The following is a 24,524-nucleotide window of genomic DNA, read 5'->3' on the forward strand; positions in this document are numbered from 1 at the left end:
ACAACCACCGCTCTCGCTGACTTTGGCTAGACCCTCCTACCAGCCTCATCGCACTCCACCATGGCCGTCGCCACACGTCCTCGCGCGCTCACCTCCGACCCACTCCCCAGCCCCACCTCCTCCACGTTCTCCACCACCACTCCGCGATACAACAACTTCCGCCCGCTTCGCTATCAGACCAAAGAAGAGCTCGACCGGTTCTTCGGTTCGACTTCCACCCAGCGACGCGAGCAGCGTCTGCGCGTACGCGAATCCGACGGCCAAGTGTACTACGACGTTATCGAGAAGGATGAGTGGGCTCATTTGCTTGCTTCTGGCTCGTCGGAGGATAGGAAGGGTAGGAGGAGGAGCAGCGCCGTGACGTGTCTGACGCTCAATTCGCCTTTGCGTCCTGCGAGCCCGCGGAGGGAGAGTTCGGCGAGCGAGAGTGCCACTGGTTGCGTCACGCCGCTTGTGAGTCGATTTGGGAACGTGCTTATTGATGGAGACGGAACAAACGAGCGAAGAGGAAGGAAGAGGAGCAACAGCGCCCTCGCACCGCGGAAGGACAGGGTGGACGATGAGAAGCCGCTCAGCGGTGGTGGTGAACACGACTGGGTGAGCTCGCCCGCATTCAAGCGTCGTCAGAGCGACTTCAGCCCCCGCAACAGCATCGCCAACGAGGAGGGAATGGAGCCCAAGGAGGGCAGAATTCGCATCTCGCGCCTCCCACTCGGCCGCCGTAAGCTCGACAAACACACGCTCGACCAGGCCTTCGGTGTTGAGTCGAATCCGCTCTTCGACCTCTCACCCAACCCCATTCATCTCACGTCTCGTGCACACAAGCCGGCCACACTCCAGATTCCATCGAGCCACATTGGCGGTCTGACCGACCCTCTTAGCCCAACCACCTCTACGCCACCGCGCAGCCCGATTTCGCCCACATACGACGGCTCGCGTCGGGGCACCTTCGGCCCGCTCTCGCACCCCATGCAGCGCGCATCCCACTCGCCAGACCACATCCTCTCCTTCCCCATTCCGACCAGCGCGAGCCTCTCCTCGGCGGGGATGGAGTACCTCGTCTCCCCCGCACCCACCGCTACGTCGGGTCGGACCCTTCGACACGCATCGTCGTTCGACAGCCCGCGCACCCCTTCCGACAGTTGGGGTCAGCGTCAACGCTGGCATTCTGCAGACGAGTCTCACCCTCCACTGCGGGGAACACGTTCCGTCGCATCGCTCCGTAGCGATGCGGGGAATCCGTTTGCCAGCGCCCGTTCGAGCGCCGCCGCTGCCCAGGATCGCCGTCGCAAAGGGTCAAGCGAAAGCGATGGGTCCGGTGCGGAGTGCTTTACCGCCCTGGCCCCACGCTTGGGGGCTAAGCGTTTCGACCCAACGCGATTCCTGGATCTGGATCTCACTCCCTCTGTCGCCTCGGTCTCGGTCGACGTCGGACCCATGCGCGATCCTCTCTCCCTTCTCTCCCGCTCCACTCCGTTGGTCAACACGCGCGAACCGCTCTCGAACCTTTCCATCCTCTCCGACCCCTCCGTCAGCCCGGAAGCTAGCCAGAACGAGCAACCGAAGAAGGCCTTGCGAGGAACCGGCCTCCGCACCGGCGCCCACGTCTACGACGGCATCGACATCCCCTGTGCATCCATCCACCTCCACTCGGATCCGGAGGACAACCTCGACCCGGCCACCGTGGCCAGTTTGAGCAGTGGCCAGATTCGCAAGTTGAAGAAAAAGGCTGCCACTAACGCCGGTGAAGGTGCGACAGGACATGTGAGGAGGGGCAGTGAAGTGAGTGGGTTTGCAAAAGGGAGTGGGAGGTGGTGGAGGCAGGTTTTGCAGGGGTGAGGTGTTCCTTTGATGCCGCTCTGTCTCTGTTGTATACGTTACTTCGCTCCCGTTATCTGTGCCTTTAGTCCGCAGGTACCTATCACTTGATCCGCTTCTCTAATTGCACACCGCTTTGTTCTTCACTTGCGTTCGCCATCACTCTGAACAGCTTCCTGTGGTCGTTGCGTGACACCCGATCGCCCCACACGCTTCGCAGACCCAACTCGCAAGATGCACACCCTCGACTTGCTCTGCACACGCACACTCGACGCAGACAGTGTTGCACTCACTCTTTCGCGAAAACTCTATACATTAGCTAGACCACTTAGAGAACAAGCTTGACACCCTCACTAGCGCCCTCCTCCTTGGCCTCGATCGTCAGGCTGCCGACCTTGCTCAGCGTCAGGGTCAACTCGACCTTCTTGGCGCCCTTGGCGGGGGTGGTGACCTCGAACTTGGCGATGTCCTTACCCGCAGGCTTGGTGACGGCAGTCTTGATCTCCTCGGGCTCCATCGGTTCGTCGTCGTCCTCATCTTCCTCGGGAGCGACGTGTTCGATCAGGATGCTCTCCACGCCCTCGTCGAGGGTCAACGCGACCGAGGCGGCGCCCTTAGCCACGGGGAGGCGGAACGACCTGCGAACCGGATAAGGCGTAAACGCCGGCACGAGCGTCACAAACTCCTTGCCACCCAGAACGAGACCCAACGGTGCGCTGGTGGTCTCGACCTTCAACTCGGCCACCGAGCTCACCGGGATGGCGGGGATGCCATGCATGTATTCGGCCTCCTTGCTCCCTTCGGGTGCGGCCGCAATCAGCTGCGCCTGCACCGCACATCCTCTTGCGATGACTTGATCCGAATCAATGCTGTCCGTCATGACCACCTCCTCACCAAACAATCCAGCCAATCGATCCGCCAACCCACTCAACCTCGCACTTCCACCCGCCAACACCACCTCGTCCACCTGACACGCCTCCACCCCTCCCTCTTTCAACACCGCCTCGACACCCGCAACAACTTTACCAAACGTCGCACCGGCCAACATGTCGAACCTCATCCGGTTGACGCTTCCAGTGAAATCCATTCCTTCCGCCAAACTCTCCACGCTGCACTGGGCCGAGTTGGACGCGGAGAGCGCACGCTTGGTGAACTCGGCCTCGTTTCGCAGTTTGGCCCAGGCACGTTTGTCGGTGTCGGCGATGGTGAGCTTGGTCTTCTTGGTGAACTCTTTGGCGAAGAAGTGGACGAGGGCGGTGTCGAGTGCGGTGCCGCCGATGGTGGGGTCGTGGATGTAGGCGAGGGAGGTGTAGAGACCGGCGCGGGCAGAGAGGAGGGTGAGGTCGGTGGAAGAACCGCCCATGTCGACGACGACGACGGTTCGGTCGAGCGCCTTTTCGGTCGGGTAGGGAGCGGAGTCGACGCCGTCGGGGTGAGCGGGGAGCTGACCGGGTCCAGCGGGGGAGGTGAGGCCGTATGCGGCAAGCGCAGCGGCCGAAGCGGGGATCACTTGCAGCACAATGAGACCTGCTTCCTCCGCAGCCTTCTTCAACGCAGCGATCTGCGTCTCGGGGAACCACTGCGGAACGCTCAGCACAGCACCCGCGATAGGCACACCGGAAAGGAAGTCCTTGGCCGTGGTGAAAAGGCTGCGCAAGAAACGAACCGACACATCGTGCACACTGAGCACGGTCTCCTTGCCATCGATCTCGACCTTGAACCCGGCAGCGCCGTTTACGTCGATGACGGGCGAAGAAGCGCGCGCCTTCTCGCTCTCCGAGAGCGACGAGAAGGGTCGACCGAGGAGGTTGACAAAGTTGTCAATGACGTTGGGGGCGTTGCGGACGAGTTGCGGGGTGGCCTGGTTGGCGAGGTAGACCTGGTCGCCGTTGAACGCGATGCGCGTGGCGAGTTGACGCTCGCCATCCTCGTTGGCGATGACGTCGGCGCGGCCGCTAGATGGATCAAGAGGAAAGGAAGAGCGTCAGTGACACGAAACACGAGAATTGTAGCATAGAGCCGTAAACTTACTGCTGGTTGATGCAGGCGATGGACGAGTAGGAGTGGCCAAAGTTGATGCCGATGACGGCACCTGCTGATTCGGTCATGATTGCGATCGTTTCGTAGGGTATGATGGTGTGGAAAGAAGCGTCGCACATATGGAAGGCGTGTGGTTCTTCCCAACGTGGCCTGGAATGCTTGTGTGGCTTCAGCACCAACAGGCTCAAAAACTTTCTTCTCGCCGTTCTTCCATTTTCGGATCGGGAGATCTTTTTCGTCCACAGCACTTCTCGCACGATATAGATGGGCTCAATTTACACGACATCTCTCTCTACGCGCCCAGCTACGCGCAGTGCCAAGTGTTGGTCTCGAAACCGGTTCTTCGCGGCACCCTCATCCCAGCCTCCTTCGTATCACCTTCTCTCTCAGCCGCTCAGCACGAGAGGTCTCGCCATGACTTCCGAAGCGGTCCACATCCTCCCGCCACCCATATCAATCACCTTCGGCACCGCCGACCTCCCACAATGCAGCGCAAACCTGATGCCCTTCCACATCGACTACGATGGGCCGGCGCCGGTGGACTCGTTTCTCGTGCGACGTAGTGCTTCTGACGAGGAGGAGAGCTTCATCTCTGCGTTTCGAGGAAGGGCGGTACAGTCTACGCCGTTGCCTCTGCCCCACGGGTTCGTGGCGAAGGTCGTAGAGGTTTCGCAGGTGGCCGGATCTTCCTCGGGTAGCTCGCGTGGTGCAGCGGCGGACAGCGAGGCGGCGCAACATCGGGCGGAAGAGGACAGGGAGAGGGAGCGTAAGCGACGAAGAATAGCCCACCAGGCACCGGCACAGCAGCAGAAGTTCTCGATGGACAGCGACGAGGAGGACGAGGACGAGGGACAGTCTCCTGCAGAAGACGAGTACGAGCCCGCACCGCCTCAAGAGGAAGCCGAACGAGCTCCAGCAGCAGTCGAGTTGACCGAACAAAAGGCGAGCGAAGGACCAACAATACACATCGAACCCATCGCACAGGTCGCGTCGGACCAGCTGACCATTTGGGGGCCAGATGGGCCGATAGACAAGGGTGACGATACGTTTTTTAGGACCATTGGCGAGTGGTATTCCGTCGTGGCGCCGCTGGTACGTCTCAACTTGCCCCCTTCTCCCCGTCGATGCAGAGCGAGAAGGCTTGCAAAGCTTGTGTTTGAACCCGCACTGATGCTGACCCTTCAACGCTTTGTTCTGTACAGTTGCACGGGTGATCCGCACCGCATCACCTGCTGGGCCCCTCGTCAAAGCGTGCGGGAAGCATTCCCATGTTCTTCCGCACAAAGCATACACAACCCTTCTGCCCCGCACTCCTCATCTTCTCTCGGAAACGTCACTGGACTCGCATTCGCAATGGAAGCATATAAACCCTGTCCCCGCCATCTTTGGCTGTGCCCCTCTCCTTGTGCTTCCGTCATCGCTTTCCTCACCACCATAGCCAGCAACGATGCCTCCACGCCCACAGCAAAGCGTCAAATGTCTTCCGGGGCAAACCAGCGGTCGAGCGGCCCGCGCTACCCGACGCTACCGCGCCCAACGAACCGCCCTCGAGCGCATCACGAAGGGCTCCCTTCGTCGACTTGCCCGTCGGGGCGGTGTGCAGCGTGCGTCGTTACTTCCTTTCCAGATTCTCCCGTGGTTCAAAGTGGCGCTGACTTGTTTGATTGCGGTGGGTGAAACAGGGATCGCCGGCACGGTGTACGAAGAATCGCGCTTCATCCTGCGCGACTTTCTGACGCAGGCGATCCGAGATGCTGTGGTCTACGCTCGTAGGTGTTTCCCCTTTCCCCTTTCCCTCGTTCCTCCTGCCCCTCCTTGTTCGACTCCCGAGACCTCAACTGACACTGTGATCTTCCCTCGTGTCGCTCCGCATGGCAACGCATCGCTCCGCATCGCCTCGGCGCGGTAGAGCACTGTAACCGCAAAACCATCTTCACCATGGACGTCATCTACGCGCTCAAACTGCAAGGTCGCACGCTATACCACTTCTAGCCCACTTGCACGACCTTGCCCTCTCGCTCCCACGTCGTTCGGTTGCGGAGGAAGCGACTCCAGAAACGCATCACCGGGTCCCACTCGTTGTTCCTCAGCATGGCCTCTTCTCCCTGCTGTGGGTGTGGGGGTAGACGGTGTAGCTGAAATGCGCTGCTGGCTTTCCGATGCGACGCCCAGCGGGTCGAATTGTCGGGTATTGGGGAGGCGGAGCGGTAGACGTGCAGTACTGGCGTGGGGGACGCCACTGAGGTGGGGTGGGAGAGCATCTCGCCCGAAACGCTCACCACACTTCCCAGCGCCTCGTTGTGCGTCCGCGACCAACTCACCAGCGTTTCGAGCGCCACCGTCGCCCCCTGTCCAAATCCAAATAAGTGTATCTGTCTAGCCGCCCATCCACATCGCACCAAATGCTCCAGCACCTTCACCATCCCATCCACCGTCTGACTCGGATTCGGTTTGGTGAGCAGCTCGCCAAGACCGTCGAACGAGGGGTACCACATCCAGTGTGGTCCGTGTAGGAAGGGCACCAGGTGTGGCGCTTGCAGCGTCAGAATTGCTGTTTGTGGGAGTGTGCGCTGGAGAGTTTGACCGAGGGTGAAGAAGGAGCTGTCCGAGTCACCGAGCCCGTGCAGGAGGAGGAGGAGGTTGCTATCGATGCCCGAGGGGGAGGGGCTGAAGTGGTGAGCGGAGAAGAAGGTGAGTGTAGGCGAGGGGAGGAGGGGTTTGCGGTCGGGCTCGATCGACGATGCGTCCACTGAGATCTCCGGTGTTGAGGTCGACATTGTGAGGCGGACGGGTGGAGGGTCGTTGTGCTATCGGACGAGGCTTGTCGTAGTGAGCGTATCGATGGTACCTTGAGACCAGTCGTTATGGCTCCTGTGGTAGCTCTGCTCGACGTGTCGTAAGACTCCTTGCAGCTCCTCCGTCGGGCAGCCTCACCCACCGCTAACAGGCGGAATCACCGCAACCTCCTCTCCACCCTTCAACGACCACTCGCCGATCTCGTCGAGCTCGATGAGCGTGTTGTCCACGGACCAGCGGCACGTTTTGAGCACCTGCTCGACGCCTTCGTGCTTGTTTGCGATGAGTTCGACGAGCGAGCTGAGCGGGAAGGGCGAGGTAGGAAGGGCGAGGGTCTCCTGGGACAGACCGATGGTCGTTCGTGCCGAGGCGAAGTACAGCACCCGCACAGAGGGGGCTGCTGCGATAAAGAGTGGAAGAGGTCAGCGGGCGACAGAGAGCGAAGAGGTAGGATGAGTTGGGATCGTGATGCTCACTGGACATTGTGCGTTGCGCTGGTGGTGAAAGATGAAGAGGGAGCCCGGTTCAGAAGAAAGTGATAAGGCTTGTGCACTTTTTTTTTGGCGCAATTCCTCCACACCGCGAGGCCATCTCCGACCACCATCCGCATCACTTTCTGCACATCTCGCCATGCCACACTCAATCGCACTCAATCCAAAACCATAGACACAGCTGATCAGCATCGTACATAGTCATCAAAAGGATATATTTCGAGTCCGAATCCAAGCGCAATCCCTCCCTTTAACCATACATGTTGTTGCCGTTACCCCCGCTTCCCCTCCCACCGGCACCACCGGCACCGCCCGCACCACCCATAAAGTTTCTCGCCATATCGCGCAACGCCGGGTCGTTCATCATGGCGCTCATGTCGGGCATACCGCCTCCGCCGCCGAAGCGCTCGGCGGCCTGTCGCAGCATGGGGTTGTTCATCAGCGACGCGAGGCTGTCCGGGTTCGACATGAGGTTTTGGGCCATCTGGGCGATCATGGGGTTGTTCATCATGGCTGCGAGATCGGGCATGCCACCTGCACCGCCGCCGAAGTTGGGAAACCCGCCTGCGCCCGCGCCTGCATCTGCGCCAGCCGTTGGCGACGAGACTGCATCGCGCGAAGCGGAAGGGTTGGCGTTGGCACTGCTAGAGGAAGACGAAGAGACCTGCTCCTTGGACGCAGCAAGACCCTTCTTGAGCACCTCGTTGGTGGGATCCACCTCCACACCCTGCTGGTACGCCTCGACAGCCTCCTGGTATCGACCGGAGCTGAAGAGCGCATGGCCCAATCGGCTGTATGCCTTGCCGAACTTGGGGTCGATCTTGCTCGCCTGGCGGGCATCATCGATGGCCTGGTCGTGTTGCCCGATCTGGCTGAACGCAGCAGCGCGGTTGGAGAAGTAGACGGGCGAGTTAGGGTTGAGCTCGATGGCTTTGCCGTACGCCTCGATGGCCGCACCGTAGTCCTTGGCGGACATGGCCTTGTTGCCTTCTGACTTGAGCTGCTCCGCCTTGGCGAGGTCGTCGGCCGAGGGAGTCGCAGCCGACGATGCGGGTGCGGATGAGGTCGAAGAAGAAGCGGCGGCGGGGGCGGGCGCAGCACCACCACCCATCTTGGCCTGTGTCTTAAGGAAAATGTCAAAGATGGCCTGCAGACCGGGTCCGGAGCCGTACTTGGCTTGCTGCTCCGATGAAGATGTGTCGACGCCGAAAGCTTCGGAGACGCTCTCGGCCGCTTGCTGCAGCTTGGCCTTCTGATCAGCGGGAACAGAGGACGACGACTGCTGAAGCCATTGTGCGACGGCGTATGCCAATGGTGTCTGCTGCGACGTCATGGCGGATGTGCGCTGTGTGAGATTGAGGCCTGTTCTATTGCAGTAGCAGAGATGAGGAGAGGAGCCCAAGTCGTCAGTCTGTGTTCTGCTGTAGCAGAGAGCCATGCGGTGCTGTCTCTTCTTCTCTTGGAACCGCGAGACGAGTCAGAATGCTTCGTGTCTGCATGCTTTCGACTAAGCAGTCTAACATGTATATCTCGAAAGTGAAAGGTTGTGGTCATCATACGAGCGGCAGTGCCGCAGCCGCGTGGCGGGTGCCGACTCCGAGTCCGTTGTTGGATGAAGGTCGGGCCGGAAGAAGAGAATGGCAAGGAGCACGGGGCAAAAGGCAAGACCTACACTTGAGACGAAGCGAGCTGGAGCAAATTCGATCGGATGGAGAAGATGTGTGGATGAACGTTCGCAAGGGAAGGGGAAAGCAGATGATCGTAGTGAACGATATAAGAAGGTGTTGGACTCGACCGAGACCAAGGAAAGAAGGGTGGCAAGTGCGCTTCTTGGGCCACAAAGCCTTGCGCCCTGCATGACTTTCTTTTTCCGTGTGTTGGTTCACGAGTCGATGCGAAGACGTGGCCTCAGCCTTTCGAGTCTGGACTCACTCAGCAGCTCATGCCTGAATTTCCTTCGTTCGCGGTCTTTCGCCTTCCAGCTCAGTCTCGAAGCCGGACCCAATTTTTTTCATGATGTTAGCCCGCCACCTGCAGAACCGGCAAGGCGAAAACCCGACATCCTCCCTCGAAGAGTAGGATCGGAGAGTCACGAACACAGGGCAGATGTTGTCGACAGAAGTATGTGTACCATTCCATGATGAACGAAGCAGCTTAAACGTATGTAGAGGAGGAGCCAAAGTATGAATGAATGACTGGACGAACCAGAATGAAGACGAAAAGAGGCCGGAACCAGGTGTGTATGTGCTTGCGTTGTTTTGTTTGCTGCCGAGGAGCCGCCATGTGAACGGGCGTCGACGGCAGTGGGTATGAATGTTGAGCGTGTATATCGGTCCGTCATTGCTGCGGCTGAAGTTGTTGCTGCTGGGCCTGTTGAAGATTCGAGAAGAGCAGATCGGCTCTCTCGACGACGTTCTCCTCGGTCAGCTCCTGCTGCAGTGCCAGCGACCGGATCCTCGCAACGAGGTTCCTCAGCGTCCTTCTCGAGACGGTGACTTCCTCGTTGAGGTCCACCACCTCGCCCTGCTCCTCCTCCATCCCCTCCGCCTCACCCCCGTACTTCCTCAGGAACGGATGCCGCAAGAGCTGCGGAATCGTCGCCCTCTCCTCCGACCCATACCGCAATGCCGATTGAACGCAGTCCAGCAGCTCGTCGTCCACCTCCATCCTTTCCGGGTACCTTGGATCCCTGAATCGGTTCCACACGATCTCGTGATCTGGATCGACGATCGCCTCCAACTTCCTGTTGGCCGGCACGCGGTCGAACGGCGGCCTGCCCCAGATCATCTGATACAAAATGCACCCTAGCGACCAAACGTCACTGGGCTTACCCGCTTTGTACACCCTCCTCCCCTTGGCGCGCGCAATCTTGATCGCTTCCGGCGCCATATAGTTGGGCGTTCCAATGATGTTATCGCGAGAAATGTGCACCGTGCCCTTGGGGATCTTTTTCGAAATGCCAAAGTCAATAAGCTTGATGCGGTTGTCGACCATGAGGAAGTTGGCCGGCTTCAGATCGGCGTGCACGAGGTTGGCTTCGTGGATGAAGTGCACCGCCTCGAGCATCTCGCGGAAGTAGTGGGCGACCGCTTCGCGTGGCAGGGGAGCCTGTTGCGCGAGGAGTGTGCCAAAGTCGCCTTCACCCAGCTCGATGAGGATGCGCAGCTTGTCCGGGTTGCCGTCCTTACCGACATTGACGTGATGGCCGAAGTAGCGCAAGAGATACATGTCGCTGCCATCGAGATCGGACAGCGTGCGCAAGAGGTTGGCTTCGGCGATCAGATCCAGCTTATCTTGCTCGCTCTCGATCTGCCTGAGATCGACTTGCTTGAGCGCAAAGAAGGCCTGCTGCTCCTCGGGAACCGCCATCTCGACGATCGCTTGCGTGTCCGGGTTGAGCACTTTCTCGCTCGCAGGACCCCGCAGGACGTGGACCGTGGAGAATCCACCTTTGGTCAGCTGCTTTCTGCGGAACTTGAAGCCGGGCAGCTTGACGCAGCGCGTGGAGCCCGAGATCTCTTTAGCGAATCGGTCGTGTTGGCTGAGCGGCTTCTGCATCTGGCGTGTTGTTTCGGCCCAAATGGCTTCGGGGCGAATTTCGGAGTACAGCCGACCCTCCTCCTCGTCTGCTGGCTCGTCGTCATCCTGCTGTGTGGTTGGTGCTGATGCTGCGGAGGTGGACGACAAGGCCATGGATGACTTGAGTGGGCCGTCATAGCTCGATGCGGCTCGCTGACCAACTCGAAGGTCGTTTGAAGATGGCGCGACCATACGACGATGCGCCATGGGATCGACAGGAGCAGCAATGTTAGAAGCGAGGAAGTTGTGGATGGCCTCGGCTTGACCTTTGGTCGGGTGGATCGATCCATTCGCTTGCTCGATCACCGGTCTGCGTGCGAGCGGATGAGCCTCATTCTTGCGAGGCGGCGGCGGTTCCTGCATGTCGTAGTCCTGATCCTCGCCGTGTGCCTCGTTGCCAGACGGTTTCGGTTCCGGCCCGGGCGAGCGGACGAGAGACGCCCTCTCCATCATCTCAGCCCTGATCTTTTCCTTCTCTGCATCGTAGCCGTAGGGCAAGAATCGTCGATCAGGTCTCTCGATGGCTTCTGCCGAGCCATTCGCCCCCGCACCCGATCCGTAGCCGGAACCGGACCCAGAGTTGGAGCTGCCGTCCTGATTGTGTTGGGACGGTCGCTCCTGGCCGTTGTCTGGACTGGCGCTGTGAAGCGCCTCTCCGCTCTTGTTGGATCCGTTTCCATCCACGGCTCCCTCTCCCTCCAGATCGTCATCCTCATCGTCCGAATATCGCCTGACTACCCTCCTTGCCGGTGGGTGACGATTGGAAGATCGGGTGAGCGTGCGGAGACTTCTCCCTGCGCTGCGTTGTGCGGTGGTTGGAGCAGCATTTGCAGTAGCGCTCGACCGAAGGGCACGACCTGCCATAGCCGGTGTGCGGTAGCCAGCGGATGGCTGGACGCTGGAAGAGGCAGCAGCTCGGGGCACGACATCGTCGGGAGAGTCTCGCTTGACGGAAGCACGCTCCTCGATGGGAGCATATCTGACCTTTTTCTCCTCTTCCTCCTCTGGCTTCTCGTTGCTGCGTCGACGATATGTGGGCATAGCTGCGTTGCTTCGCAGATCCCCGTCAAAGAGAGGTGAAGCGGTGCTTTGGGGAACCGTTCTCGCGGAACGAAGCGGTGGCGAACTCCTGGACCGCAAGTCGTCATGTTTCATTGCTGACCCTGCTGCAAAGGGTGGAGATTTGCTGAGCGGCTCGTGTGATTGAGCCTCACGGAAGATGCTTGATGCTCGGAGGTGTTGCAGCTCGTCTCGCTGTGACGCGACAGGAACAGCCCTACGCCCTGTACCTGGCGAGTCATCGTATGGGTCCGATTTTGTCTCTCGTTGCGCTTCGGCTGAAGTGCGATATGACCTGACTCGAGGTGCGGCCGAAGTGTGAGCGTGAGATGTTGTGCTGACTACCGGTGGCGGCACATCCGTTTCTGACTCGGCATCCCCGAAAAAGTGACTGACGGGAGGAGCCGGAAGCGGACTGTCGCCGATTGTGGCATTGGCATTGTCGGTGGGAGTCTGGTCTGGGACCATACCGCCATGCCTCATTGACCGTCGGAGGATGGGTGTGGATGGCGGAAAGTCGGCGTATCTCGAGACTGCGGTCATTGTGAGTCGCAGTGACAGCCTTTCAGCACGTCACTGAAAGGATGTGCGGCGATGTTGGTGGTTGAGAAGGAAGTGGATGGGTAATTGACGAGCTGATTAGCACTAGCAGATGTATTCCTAGATCGACCGAAACGGATGCATGCTTCTTCGTCGGTCTTTGTCCCTTGCTGTGCGAGACGCCTTTGCCAAGATAGATGGCGGACACTGATGGATGGGTCGCTGTCCCGACACGCTCTATAGGTGAGGAAGATGTCGAGCAGGCGTCGAAGAGGAAGGTGAAGATGATGAAGACCGCCTGGGGCTGCCGGTAGCGATCAGTAACGAGAAGGACAGTTCGAGGTCTGCTAACTGGTGACTTGACAGTGATTGCAGCGAGAGCGATGGGCAAGCGGGGCGAAAGGTGCAAAGTGGAATCTGTCCTAAGCTCGCATACTCTGCCTCACCGCCAAATATTCTCAAATCGCCTTCCCATTCCATTGCGCTCTCTTCTCCATGGCTCTGGTCGATGATTGCCGTGACCCACACTTTGCTCTTGACTTCATACCGGGTCATCCGCTTCTGCGCTCTGCGTCGAGGAAGCCACCTGACTCGTGCATGCGCCCGAGACTGAGCTGCTGGCTTGTCTCTGCTTCGGCCTTCCTCCAGCGGCCAAGCTGCATGAATGAAATCAACACACGCGCTCGAGTCAAAATCGAGTCTCAAGTCAAACCGCGTGTCAAAATGTCACGTGAGTAGCTCATTTCATTGCTTTTCGAAAAATTCGTCTTTGTAAGATCGAACGTTTGCAAGGATGTAGAAATAGCAACAGGTTATGCGGCCGCTTCACTTCGTCTTGGAAGCAGCAAAGGCGTTCCAAACTTGCTCGGCATAACCCAGCACCGCTTCCTCCTCGTACCTTCGACCGACGATCTGAACGCTGACAGGGGCATTGACAAGCTTTTCGGCGTCCCACTTCTTGTACCACTTCTCGTCGTCCTCCGACAGGAAGTCCCCACTTCTCTTGGCCAGTCCGTCCACGGCCGGGTCGACCTTGGTGATGGGCAGTACGACAGCTGGATAGTCGACCAGGTTGAAGATGCCCGTGTACGCCACGTAGATGTCGTTGCCAGGCGGAATGGCAGTATAGGCCATGCCCGGCACGATGAGGATGTCGATGGGACGGCCGTCTTTGGTCTGCTTGGCAGTCGCATTCCAGTGGTCCAGGTAGGCCTTCTGGAACTCGAGCTTGCGCTTGTTGGCCAGCCAGACTTGATGACCCGTGTATTCCGGCTTGCCGATACCGGACAGACAGGGCCCCAGAGGTTCATCGAGGGGCGCAATGGCAGCAGAGATGTCCTTGCCTCCATCTGCAATGAACGCCTCGACTAGGATCTCCATCGCCTCGTTCGTCTTGTACGCCTCAAAGTCGACAATGTCGTGATCTGATAGCGCGGAAAGCACTTCCTTGATGGCACGCTCGTACGGTGGCGAGGGCTTGATGGCGCCATCGTGCCACATCACGCCGATGTTGAGCTTCTTCTGTGTGCGAGCCTGCTGGAAGCGGTCCTCGTTCCAGGGCATCGATGGCGTCTGTGGATCCAGCAGCCACGGCTCTTGAGCCAGCACCGCCTTAGAGAATTCGGTCAGACCTGTCAGCGATCGACTAAGCGGACCCAGTACGGAAGGAATCGTGATCTGTCCGACCAGAGAGTTGACGGCCCCTTCATAAGGGAATCGGTGCGAGCACGGTCGAAGTCCGAACAGTCCACAAAGCGCCGCAGGGATTCGTACGGACCCACCCACATCCGTACCTACACCCAGCGGCGATCCCTTCATGGCTACCAGTGCACCCTCACCACCCGAAGAGCCACCGGGGTGCAGCGTTCGGTTGTGCGGGTTCAATGTTGTGCCCCACAGGTGGTTCGACGACTCGGAATACATGATCGTCTGAGGCAGATTCGTCTTGACGAATGGCACCGCTCCCGCCTTCTTGATCACCTCAACCAGTACCGAGTCGGCCGTCGAAGGCTTGTTCGCATAGCTGATGTAGCCGATCGTCGCATCTGAGCCCTTGATCTGGAATTGGTCCTTGACACTCATCGGCAGACCGTGCAGCGGGCCGCGCACCTTTCCGGTCGACTTGAGCTCTGCGTCAAGCTCAGCCGCGAGCTTTCTTGCATCGTCAAAGTGGATCTCGGTGAGAGGGTTGACGAGCTGATGCGCGATGCACGTCCTCTTGATGAAGGCTTCCAACACTTCGACAGCGGTGTAGTGACCACTCGCTAGCTTCTTTAGCAAGACAGAGACATCGTCAGTCTCCGTGATCTCGATCTCGCGTTCCGAGAGGATCCCAGTGGTGCGAGGAAAGTCGACCACGGAGTCGGTGCTCGCAGCCGGCAACGAATCGGCTGCCACCTTGTATGCGTCCGGGATGAGCGCCTCCCGCTGCGCCCGCTTGGCTTCGGCGACCTCTTGCCACGATGGCATGCTTGCAAATACGCTGTTTGAGTATCTTTTTTGGTGTGATGTAGACTGGACGACAGTTGAAGACAGTGCTGAGCTAGACAGTCAGGTGGATAAGGTGAGGAAACCTTGTCGAGGAGGCTCTGGACGGCTGTGTAAGGCGCACGGATCTCCACTTTCTAGAAGTCACAAATTCATAGCCGGGCCAGCGTGGCCTCAACCGACGGTTGGGAGCGGCTATGCTTTTTGCCCTGGGAACCTCTCACTCTCTCTCAACAACGTCGACACCCGATCGCGACAGGCTTTGCGCCCTTCGAGATGTTTGTAAAGGAAACAAACAGTCTTGCACGACAAGAATGCGAACACAGGTAGACATTGTACGTGAAGAGGAAACGCAGCTCTGCAAAGCGAGGAGCAAGGATCAAACATGGGATCTACTCGGGTACGGAGGTCTCGGAGGGGTCGGCCTCGGGCACAGTGTCTACGGCCCCATCGTCTAGGCCGGCATCGAGATCACTGCCGTCCCCAACATCGTTGCCGTCCCCAACATCATTGCCATCTCCACCGTCGTCACCGCCAGCAACGTCAGTCGCAGCAGGAGCAGCCTCGTCGGTCGCGCTGGCAGCAGCATCGAGCCCGCCATCCGCTGTCTGTGTGGCATCACCGCTGTCCGAAGGGAAGACTGGATCACTGTAGGCAGGTTCGTCGTCCATTGCACCATCAGTGGCGTCCGGAGTCTCGTCATCAGTAGCACCGGTGGTCGGATCCGGAGTCGGGGTGGCTCCAACTGGCGCTTCCGCGGACGTCGGCGTGGCTTCGCCGGGCGCTTCGGTGGACGTCGGCCCGACTGTGAACGTAACAGTGGCAGAATTGGTCCCATAGTTGGCAGGATTGAGGCTGGTTCCGCCCGCAGTGGCAAGACCAGCTGAAGTCGTTGCGGGCAAGCTCGTCGAGGCCGCTCTGTCGAGAGACACGACGGCGCTCGAGACGACCTGCTGGGTCGCAATGACCGAGTAGACGTGAGTGGTGCTTGTGAGAATAGCCGAGGCTGCAACGCTCGTTCGACTCGAAGGGATGGTGCCGAGCACACTGTTTGAGGCGCTCGCTGTTCCGTCTCGGACAGCGGTGTCGAAGCCGGAGCTGGTTGCAGCTGGCGTACCAAACGAAGACGCAAGGGCGGTCTGAGTGGACGCAGCAGGCACCGTTCCATCCGAGAAGACCACTCCCACCGTAGCAGCTGACTGAATGGCAGCAGTGGCCGAAAGAGTGCGGTACAAGGTCGAATAAGGGACGATGCTGCCACTTGCCAAGGCACCGCTCGCGGCAGTGTCAGTCTGTTGGCCCGCACCCAGTGCCGGCGCGGTAGCCGTGGCTGTGAAAGCCGCAGAGGCGACCAAAGATGCGGCCTCGGTCTCCTGCGCGGAAGCGATCACAGTGACAGTGACAGTCGACGGAGCACTTGCCTGTGTGGCGACCGGGGAGTCCGCACTTTCGGCTTCCCCAGCAGCCGCAGTCGCCGAGATGGTGGGCGTGGAGGCAGCAGCAACCAAAGTCGACTGGGCAGTATCGAGAGGAGCATCGGCTGTTTCAGTCGCCTCCGCCAAGCTTGTCATGGCCATTGTCGTCGCCGATAGAGCTCCAGTCGTGCTCGGAGCGACACCCGTGAACGTCGTCAGATAGTCCGATACGGTCGCCGTGATGGCCGTCACATCGTACGTCGCTGTGGCCTGCATTGCACTCAGCTGCTTCTGCAACGAGCTCGCAATCGACCTCTGCACGCTGTTCGAGCTAGCAAACAGCTCGATGCTCTTGGCGAGCGGTCTCGGATCTCCCCAGGGCGTCATCGTCTCCGTCGGTGCGGGAGCAACGTACTTGGAGTTGACAGCGCCGGTCGCCCAGCTCGCCTCCAGCACCTGACCCAGCTCGTCGTTCTGCGTCTCCATAAAATTGGCGGGTCGCGCCTTGATCGACTCGCTAAAGTTTCCACCTGCGGGTATGGTTTCGAGACCCTCCAGCAGCACTGCTGCCATGCCCTCGATGGCGTGGTCGTCGATGTGACAGTGGAGGATGTTGGCCGCTGCATGGTCCACGACGTAGCGGATGACGACCCAAGAATTGGAGTCGATGTCGAAGCCGTCCCGTAGAGGCGGATTGTCGAGGTTGAAAGCAACGCCCTGCTCCTGTGCTTCGGCGACAGTGTCAGCAGGGAAAGGGCCAGCACCGCTGCCGATGATCCAGAAGCGTCGCGAATGCATGTGGAAAGGATGCGGGCTGTTGGGACCTCCGACGATCGAGTAGATATTGTTCTCCATGATGATGTCGACGACGGTACCGAAGGGGGTAGCAGCGTAGGGATTCATCTGGTTCGAGGTGATGTTGCCATCCGTCGCGTTGAAGAGCATCGGTCTCTCGTCTGCCAGATGAGCCGTGTCGAGCGGTTGCGTTGCCAGCTGCCACACGTTGAGGCTGTTCTGGGATGCCACGGCATGCAGCGTCATGTTGGACGTCTGAGGCACCTGGCTGATGGGATCGAACGGCGCGCTGAGATTCTGCTTCCATTTGACGACCGAGGTGTCCGTGATGAAGCCGCTCATAGGCACATGGGCCTTGCTCAAGGTCCGCATCGCATAGCCAAAGTCCTCTTCGAGCTCTGGGTTCCACGTGCCATCGATCTCGTCGATGTAAGACAGGAAAGCATGCCCTTCGATGGGCTGCAGGGCTCGCGCGCCCGTGAGACGGATGGGGAAGACATTGCCGTTGAAATCAGGATCCAGCTCGATCATGACGCTAAGACGGCTTCCAATCGTGATCTGCGCCCAGTCGACCTGCATGGGATGGATATAGTGACCGTCGACGGCGACGATCCACATCTTGTGAGAGTCGATGCTCACTCCGTAGTACCAATTCGTAGCCGTGTCTATCACCTGCAGGTTGAGCCATCGTCGCCCCTCTTTGATGGCCTTTGCAGCGCTGAAGACGGTCAGAGGGGCCGAAGTATTCTGGCAGACACCGCCGTATCTCGTGTCGAGCGTTCCCTTCACGCTGTAGCCTGGCTTGGGCGGTACGAGCGAGATGCAACCCTTGGAGGTGATGCCGTCGGGATTGGTCGACGAAAAGTTGGTGAGAAGCGAAGCCTGGATTGGCGACCACACCTTTGTCCAGTCGTTGACGCAGTACTGTCGACCTCGACCGTTGATCTGTAGCGAGTCGAAGCACGCAGGGGGAACGCCTGTCTCGTGCACGACCAGCAGCATGTCAGTGTGATTGATGTGCCAATGGTCGGACAGCGACATGACCTGGAAGTCTTGCTCGGCCGCCTCCATCTGATCGATATCCTCCTGGTCTTGGCTGATGAGGCTCCACGGCTTCAAACGATCCGGCTTGGGTCGGATGTAGATGGTACCTCGCAGGCCGTCGGCATAATATCCTCGCTCGTGACTGTGGTACCAGTAGCCGCCGTGTTGATTGATCAGCTTGAAGCGGTAGGTATACGACTCGCCTGTGTAGATGTTCCACTGCGACAGACCTGGCACGCCGTCCATCTCGGGCGTTCCAATCTGATGAATACCGTGCCAGTGGATTGCGAAGGGCACCGGACTTTCGTTGATAACGGTAATCTCGACATCGTCGTTCTCGTCCCAGACGAAAGGGTCCGCCGGGAAGTTGCCATTCATTAGGAAGCCGAGCCGGTCGAAACCGTCGGGACTGATCATATCCTGGGTGACGGTCATGTTGTAGGCTTTGTCCGGAGGCGGGAGGGCATCGGCATCGCGACGGTAGAGATGCGTAGGATGTACGAAGCCGGTTGCGACTGAACCCGAGGAGATCTGCTCGTGTCGCTTGCGGAGCAGCTCGCGATGATCGATGTCCCTGCCATCGAAACGAGGCTCGAGTCGATCCGTTGCTTTGCTCCTGGGCGGTGCGGGCTGAAAGACCGGTCTGGCGGCGGGCAGAGACGCGACTCGAGCAGCGAAAACGAGGAGTGCGAGTGAGAGTGCAAGCAAAGTCGGGAAGGGACCTGATCTTTCTAGGCGTGCCGGGGAAGCGTGTGTGATCCGCATCGCGCTGAAGGAGGCCGGGTGTCTACCAGCACGGATAGAAGCAAGGTCGAGAAGAGAATGGGAGCCCGAGACGACTTGCTAGTATGAGCTTCCAGATAGCTCTAGTCGAAGAGGACATGAGTGTGGGAGAGGGGAAGGCACCCGAGTGCTCTGGACGGCGTGCTCTTATACTTTGCGGTGAACGTTGAGTGGCTCAGCAGGGTGGTGGCAATCTGCAGCCAGCCTGCGTTTTGCCCCCTCCGGGGTTAACGCAGAGCCTGTCTTGCTGCGCCCAGAAGAGCCTGAGAAAGCAAGACGGACCATCCGACGGCGCTGAGTCGTCACGGGAACAGGACGGTGACCGCAGCAGAGGGATCCCCACTCGGAATGCTATCTTGCGTCGGAATCAGCAAGCGGCTGTGCCGAGCAGTGGGTGTGACTGGATGGAGGCAGAATGGGTTACGGTTCTGAGGCGTGCGGCAGCGGTCATTGAGACTATTGCGAGGGACTGCAGAGTCGGATGATCCGAACGAGTTCCCACGCTCGTTCGAAGCGACGATCCGAGGATTGACCGAATTGTGAACCATCGATTCTTGTAGATCCGACCGTCGGAACGCTTCCGAGTCTGCGTTTGTTCGTCTGAGAGATCCGCGGCAGTGTAGGTGCACGGACGAGGCCGCAAACACCGTCTTGACTAAGTCAATGCGGTTCGGACAAGACCGAGACGAGCTGGTGCTTCAGACAGTAGCACATGCGAGGGAGATTCGAGGATCTCCCGGTTGCGTTCTATGCATTCATATTATTGTGTCAAAGGCGAGACAGGATTCAAAGACGGCCGCGGTACAGAGTGCAAAAGACTGCCTGAAACGGAGCATGATGGAAAAGTTTTGGTGACCAAGAGCCTGACATGTGAAATAACGCTTAGTTGGCGTTGGCGGGGATGCGGCCGTATGTCCTGCGGTACATGTGGTCGACGTTCTCGAGGTAGTATGCGCCGGGCCACAGGTTCTCGAGCTGGCCGACGGGCTTGTGGTTAACGGCGTTGTGCGTAGCCTCACGCGTCTGCAGAGCCTCGACGTAGGTCTGGCAGGGAACCACCTTCATGCTGGCGAGGCGGTTCTTGAGGTCCGCAGCCTTGACCAGCTGCTCGGTCGAGCCGTTGACGCGGATGACGAACATGGAAGCGGCGGCTCCCGAACCGAACGAGTACATGAGGATTCGCTTGCCCTGGATCTCTTGCGACGAGATGTTAGAGAGCAACGAGACCAGACCACCGTAGAGCGAGGCGGTGTACATGTTACCGCATCGTCGCACCGTGTCCATACCGGGCTCGAGCTTGGTCTGCTGGAGCTCCTTGCCGAAAGCAGCGAAAGCCTTCTCGACGTCCTTGTTCGTGATGGTCGACTTGCGGTCGAGCTCGGCAAAGTTGGCGGGGATGGAGGCGTACTTCTCGTTCTTGGGATCCGCGAGGAAGTCGTTGAAGAGCAGGCGGCCGAATCCCTTCTGGACGAGCTTCGAGTAAGGGCTGTGGAACAGAGTGTAGTCAAAGTCGTCCACCTTGATCGAGGCAAGAGCGGCAGCATCGGCGTGACCGTTAGCACCGTTGGCGGCACCGTCTCTGAGCTTGGCAGCACGTTGACGGTAAGCGTCGTAGGTCTTGTCGAGGCATCCGAGGTAGGTCTGGAGCGTCTCGGGGCCGTCAACCTCGGGGTATTCTGACGAGAGGTTGGGCTTGTAGAAGTCCCAGTAGTTGCTCATGTGCGTGCCGTGAGCGGGCTCAAAGACGAGAGGAGCGTCAGGGCCGATGAGCATCGCAACGGCACCAGCGCCACCGACGGGACGTGCTGAACCCTCGGCGTAGATGGCAATGTCACCAGCGACGACAATGGCGTCACGGCCGTCCCACGAGCTGCTCTCCACCCAGTTGATGGCGTTGAAGAGCGCAGCAGTGCCACCGTAGCAGGCGTTCTTGCTGTCAATGCCCTCGATGTTGTTGTTTCCAGAGGGACCAAAGAGGTCCATGAGCACGGTCTTGACCGACTTGGACTTGTCGATGATGGTCTCGGTACCAACATCGAGACGGCCGATGCTGCGGGGGTCGATGTTGTTCTTCTCGAGAAGACCAGAGACAACCGAAAGAGCAAACGAGTTGATGTCCTCTCGGTCGTCGGTGCAAGCCATGTACTTCTGACCGAAGCCGATGGTGTACTTGCCCTTGGCTACACCGTCAAAGTCCTCGAGCTCATCTTCCGAGATGCACTGTTTGAAGGGGGAGAAAGAGGGTGAAAGGGTCAGCTTCAGAAGCTCTTTGCGTAGAATGGTAGCGATGCGCTCTAGCTCTTTGCGGTCGACCTCCTCGTCGCTATCAGCCCCTTCGTGGCATCGTTGCAGCAAAGCGAAGCGAGCGAGCTGGAGCTCGTTGGACGAGAGTACGTACCCTACGGGGAAAGTAGATCTCGATGGCCTTGATTCCGACGTTCTGGGGGCGGGTCGACATGTTTGCAGAGTATGTTGGGATGTGGATGGTGGAAGAGGGAATGAAGCCTGTGCGAGGTAGCGGACGAATGAGTGATGCAGTGGGTCGGTGAGCCAACACCTTTCACCGGTCAGTTGTCGATCAAGCTCAAATCGGTCAAATCCACTCTGCAGCTCGAGGGAAAAACGGACAACTGGCCAAAGAGCAACACTACGCTCGCCTCATTCACTCTCGCTCGCTCGCTCCAACGCGACACACGCATGCACCCTCGGAAGCGCACGCTTGCATTCACCCTCTTTCGCCCACTACACGCACGCAGCGAAGTTCATCACGAAGAGGCAGTGCGAGCAAGAGAGCTAGGCCAATCAAGCGTGGCCAGTGCTGCAAGAAGAAATCAAAAAAGAAAGCCAGAGTTTTTGCGTGGCAACGCGTTGAGAAGAGGCACTGGAGCCGTTGAAGCCAGCATGAATTGCCGTTCTTAAAAATTGGACCGCGGTCGGGTGGCGGGTCCAAGCGCGTTTGCCTGCTGCTGCTGCTCGCAGATCAGAAGGAATGAAGAAGACTCGAAATCTGGACCAGAGTCGCCTGACACGCAGGAAGAACACGCGAGACACCCTTTTCTCAAGAAATCGTGCCATTTCGGCTGGTCTCCAAGCCAACAAGGTTTCTCCGCTGCTGAAAAGGCCAGCCCAACAACAAACAAATCGGGGCTTCTTCTTTGGCTGCACAGCACAGCCAGCTCGAAATCGATTTGAGCCACAGCAGGAAAAGTGGGTCGATTTTCGCTCGTCTGTTCGCCCGACTTGCCCCGCAGAGCGGATCTCACCGCGACAACCTTCGAAAGCTAGATCGGCGATCGGCGCACCATCAGGCTCCTCTGCTCACGACGAAGACGGACAACGACCAAACGAGCTTGGCTGAGTCCATAGCATTGTCATTCATATCGGAACGAGGTGAATGAGAGTCTTCATGTGCGATCGCCGTTCTAAGCAGCAGCCCCACCCCTCGCCTGGGTAGCAGTATCATCAGCATCCCTACCTCCATCCTCATCACCCGGCCAGTCGTCCTCCTTCAAAAAGGCACAGATGACCGTCCTGCCCCCAAACGACCTCCCCGCAATAGCCTTGAGCGCGGCTGCACACCCTTCTGTCTCTCTGTACCTCACATACACCCTTCCTACCCCTTCCCTCTCCTTGCTATCTGCGCTCGTCTCTGCCTGGGTGCGCTTCCACGCCTGTGCGGCCGCCCCTTTGCTCTCCTTCGCCGGCCTTGGAATCCTCACATCCTCGACCACTCCATACTTCGCACACTCCTCCCGGATGTCCTCTACGATATCCGCATACTCCTCGTCGTCCTGCAGCTCTTCGGGGGTGACCATATTCAACAACACCATGCATTGTGTTGGCTCGCCTGCATCCCCTCCCTCACCTGCAAAGCTCGGCACCCCCACCGGGGTGGCGATGGCAGCAGCCTTCTTCTCACTCCCCACACTCGCCCGTTGCACCACCAAATTCCTCTCCCCCAACTCCATCCCGTTCAACCCTTGACACGCTAGATCCGTCAATGCGGTGTCCACATATTCGCAAAACGCAAACCCTTTCGACGCACCCGTCCCTGCATCTTTGACCAAGTTGAACGCGCGCAGTTCGCCAAACGCCTGCAGCAGCTCTACCACCTGGTCGTCCGTCAGATACGTCGGCAGTCCACCGACAAAGATCTTATGCGGCGAATCGGGCACATTCGTACTGATCACACCTGGCACATGGATCGAGAGGGGAGGTCGAACGTCCGGTCCCGTGTAATCTTTCGGTCGTCGAATCTTGAGCGATTGGGATTGAAAGACGATGCCGTCAAAAGACATGGCGTTGGTCGCCTCCTCAGGGTGACGGAACTCAACGAATGCGTAACCCTTGTCGACGTTGACCTGCGCAGAGACGGCCGGATCGCCCGGTTCGGTGCCGAGTTGGAGTTTGTGCATCTGTTCGTTGAAGAATGCGATGATGTTGGGTTCGGTGGTTTGGTGCGTGATGTTGCCGACGTAGAGACGACGTGCTTGGCGGTTGGCGTTTTGGGTTGCGAGCTCGGCGGGCGAGGGACCTTGCGAGGAAGGGTGAGCGCCGTTGTCGGGGCCGTGGCCAGCGTGGGGAGGGTAGGGCTGCGATCGACCGTACGGCTGTTGCTGATGCATAGAGGGGTGAGACTGATAGCCATGGTCGTGCTGAGGCGGGTATGGGCGGAAATGAGGAGGTCCACCGCGATGAGGATGGATCGGTTGCCCGCCCATGTGGATGGGCGGCAGCGGCAATCCCACACCGGGCGGCACGCCTGGACCGTTGACACCGAGGTTCACGGGCGGCATGCCTACCAGCCGAGTCTGACCAGGGATGCCAAACAGGCCGGTTGCCTTGGCAGCGAGAGCGCTGGTGCCCTCGAACCCAGGGGCGGGGATGTCCCATTTCGAGTCCGGCCTAGGTCGCTCGCTGATGGGGAGAGTGCCTTCCGGTGTGGGACTGCGACGCACCGAAGGGCTGCTGTCACGCCCCTCGGCGCTTCTCCAGTCACCACCGCGGCTCCTGCTGCCGCGATCGTGGTAGTAATCATCGTCGTCATACCTCGAGCGGTCCCTGCGGCCTGGGTATCGGTCGTCTCCCCGATCGCGGTGATCTCGTCGATACGAGTAGCCATCCCTTCCGTCACGGCTGCCTCTGCTCCCGCTTCCAGTACCGTAGTAGTCGTCCTCTCTGCGTCGACGACGGCGGTTCTCGTCATCATAGCTGTCGCGCCTGTCCCGATCGTCACGCTGTGACTTGCGTGGATATCGGTCATGGTCGTCGCGATCGTCCGCGTCCCTTCGTTTGCGGGAGCTCGAGGAAGCATCACGGTCGTCCTCGTATCCATCTCTGCCTGCTCTACGGTCCCTGCGGTCTCGGTCGCGATGGCTGTCCCTGTCTCGATGGCGGCTGTAGTCTTGCTCGCGGTCTCGACCGGACGAGCTGTTGGTGCGGTCCTTGTTGGCCTTGCTTCGAACTTCGTCCTCGATGCCGGCGAGGAAGGCATCCGCCGAGTCCGACATAGTAAATGTTGATGGCAGCAGCTGATGTGGAAGTGCTGAGCGTGAGGAAGTAAGATTGTCAAAGCGGATGGTGCGAAGAATGTTTATGAAAAGCCACACAAATTCAGGCTCGTCAGCTGCAGGGCTTCTGTCCGAGTCCCGCACTCTCTCCAGAAAGGGTCTTGAGG

At 59.1% G+C, this 24,524-nt stretch overlaps 12 protein-coding genes across 12 annotated transcripts; 3 read left to right on the forward strand and 9 right to left on the reverse strand.

Moving 5' to 3' along the window:
• Positions 1-60: 60 nt before the first annotated feature.
• On the forward strand, positions 61-1,929 carry PSEUBRA_003336 (uncharacterized protein; the record flags this gene model as incomplete). The annotated part of the gene is made up of 2 exons (XM_016436447.1): positions 61-1,782; positions 1,915-1,929. The coding sequence occupies 2 exons, from the start codon at positions 61-63 to the stop codon at positions 1,927-1,929; spliced, it is 1,737 nt and encodes a 578-aa protein (XP_016292162.1).
• A 217-nt stretch (positions 1,930-2,146) lies between these two features.
• Positions 2,147-3,926, reverse strand: PSEUBRA_003337 (Heat shock protein 70 family; the record flags this gene model as incomplete). Its single annotated transcript, XM_016436462.1, has 2 exons — positions 2,147-3,773; positions 3,850-3,926. 2 exons carry the CDS (start codon positions 3,924-3,926, stop codon positions 2,147-2,149), a joined length of 1,704 nt encoding a protein of 567 aa, XP_016292163.1.
• Positions 3,927-4,272: 346 nt separating this feature from the next.
• PSEUBRA_003338 (Ribonuclease H2, subunit C) lies at positions 4,273-5,072 on the forward strand (the record flags this gene model as incomplete). The annotated part of the gene is made up of 2 exons (XM_059465073.1): positions 4,273-4,950; positions 5,061-5,072. The coding sequence occupies 2 exons, from the start codon at positions 4,273-4,275 to the stop codon at positions 5,070-5,072; spliced, it is 690 nt and encodes a 229-aa protein (XP_059321387.1).
• Positions 5,073-5,305: 233 nt separating this feature from the next.
• On the forward strand, positions 5,306-5,767 carry PSEUBRA_003339 (Histone-fold; the record flags this gene model as incomplete). Its single annotated transcript, XM_016436452.2, has 2 exons — positions 5,306-5,462; positions 5,541-5,767. 2 exons carry the CDS (start codon positions 5,306-5,308, stop codon positions 5,765-5,767), a joined length of 384 nt encoding a protein of 127 aa, XP_016292164.2.
• A 79-nt stretch (positions 5,768-5,846) lies between these two features.
• On the reverse strand, positions 5,847-6,635 carry PSEUBRA_003340 (Phospholipase/carboxylesterase/thioesterase; the record flags this gene model as incomplete). Its single annotated transcript, XM_059465074.1, has 1 exon — positions 5,847-6,635. One exon carries the CDS (start codon positions 6,633-6,635, stop codon positions 5,847-5,849), a length of 789 nt encoding a protein of 262 aa, XP_059321388.1.
• A 153-nt stretch (positions 6,636-6,788) lies between these two features.
• On the reverse strand, positions 6,789-7,137 carry PSEUBRA_003341 (ThiamineS/Molybdopterin converting factor subunit 1; the record flags this gene model as incomplete). The annotated part of the gene is made up of 2 exons (XM_016436474.1): positions 6,789-7,051; positions 7,131-7,137. The coding sequence occupies 2 exons, from the start codon at positions 7,135-7,137 to the stop codon at positions 6,789-6,791; spliced, it is 270 nt and encodes an 89-aa protein (XP_016292165.1).
• Positions 7,138-7,395: 258 nt separating this feature from the next.
• Positions 7,396-8,478, reverse strand: PSEUBRA_003342 (Tetratricopeptide TPR1; the record flags this gene model as incomplete). Its single annotated transcript, XM_016436470.1, has 1 exon — positions 7,396-8,478. One exon carries the CDS (start codon positions 8,476-8,478, stop codon positions 7,396-7,398), a length of 1,083 nt encoding a protein of 360 aa, XP_016292166.1.
• A 1,004-nt stretch (positions 8,479-9,482) lies between these two features.
• Positions 9,483-12,326, reverse strand: PSEUBRA_003343 (Protein kinase domain protein; the record flags this gene model as incomplete). The annotated part of the gene is made up of 1 exon (XM_016436471.2): positions 9,483-12,326. One exon carries the CDS (start codon positions 12,324-12,326, stop codon positions 9,483-9,485), a length of 2,844 nt encoding a protein of 947 aa, XP_016292167.2.
• An 822-nt stretch (positions 12,327-13,148) lies between these two features.
• Positions 13,149-14,792, reverse strand: PSEUBRA_003344 (Amidase; the record flags this gene model as incomplete). The annotated part of the gene is made up of 1 exon (XM_016436472.1): positions 13,149-14,792. The coding sequence occupies one exon, from the start codon at positions 14,790-14,792 to the stop codon at positions 13,149-13,151; it is 1,644 nt and encodes a 547-aa protein (XP_016292168.1).
• A 410-nt stretch (positions 14,793-15,202) lies between these two features.
• PSEUBRA_003345 (Multicopper oxidase, type 2) lies at positions 15,203-18,829 on the reverse strand (the record flags this gene model as incomplete). The annotated part of the gene is made up of 1 exon (XM_016436469.2): positions 15,203-18,829. The coding sequence occupies one exon, from the start codon at positions 18,827-18,829 to the stop codon at positions 15,203-15,205; it is 3,627 nt and encodes a 1,208-aa protein (XP_016292169.2).
• A 900-nt stretch (positions 18,830-19,729) lies between these two features.
• PSEUBRA_003346 (Hydroxymethylglutaryl-coenzyme A synthase C-terminal) lies at positions 19,730-21,305 on the reverse strand (the record flags this gene model as incomplete). Its single annotated transcript, XM_016436468.1, has 2 exons — positions 19,730-21,067; positions 21,246-21,305. The coding sequence occupies 2 exons, from the start codon at positions 21,303-21,305 to the stop codon at positions 19,730-19,732; spliced, it is 1,398 nt and encodes a 465-aa protein (XP_016292170.1).
• A 964-nt stretch (positions 21,306-22,269) lies between these two features.
• Positions 22,270-24,357, reverse strand: PSEUBRA_003347 (RNA recognition motif domain protein; the record flags this gene model as incomplete). Its single annotated transcript, XM_016436458.1, has 1 exon — positions 22,270-24,357. The coding sequence occupies one exon, from the start codon at positions 24,355-24,357 to the stop codon at positions 22,270-22,272; it is 2,088 nt and encodes a 695-aa protein (XP_016292171.1).
• Between the last annotated feature and the right edge of the window lie 167 nt (positions 24,358-24,524).

This window comes from Kalmanozyma brasiliensis (genome assembly GCF_000497045.1).
Source record: "Kalmanozyma brasiliensis GHG001 unplaced genomic scaffold PSEUBRA_SCAF21, whole genome shotgun sequence".
Lineage (NCBI taxonomy): Eukaryota > Fungi > Basidiomycota > Ustilaginomycetes > Ustilaginales > Kalmanozyma > Kalmanozyma brasiliensis.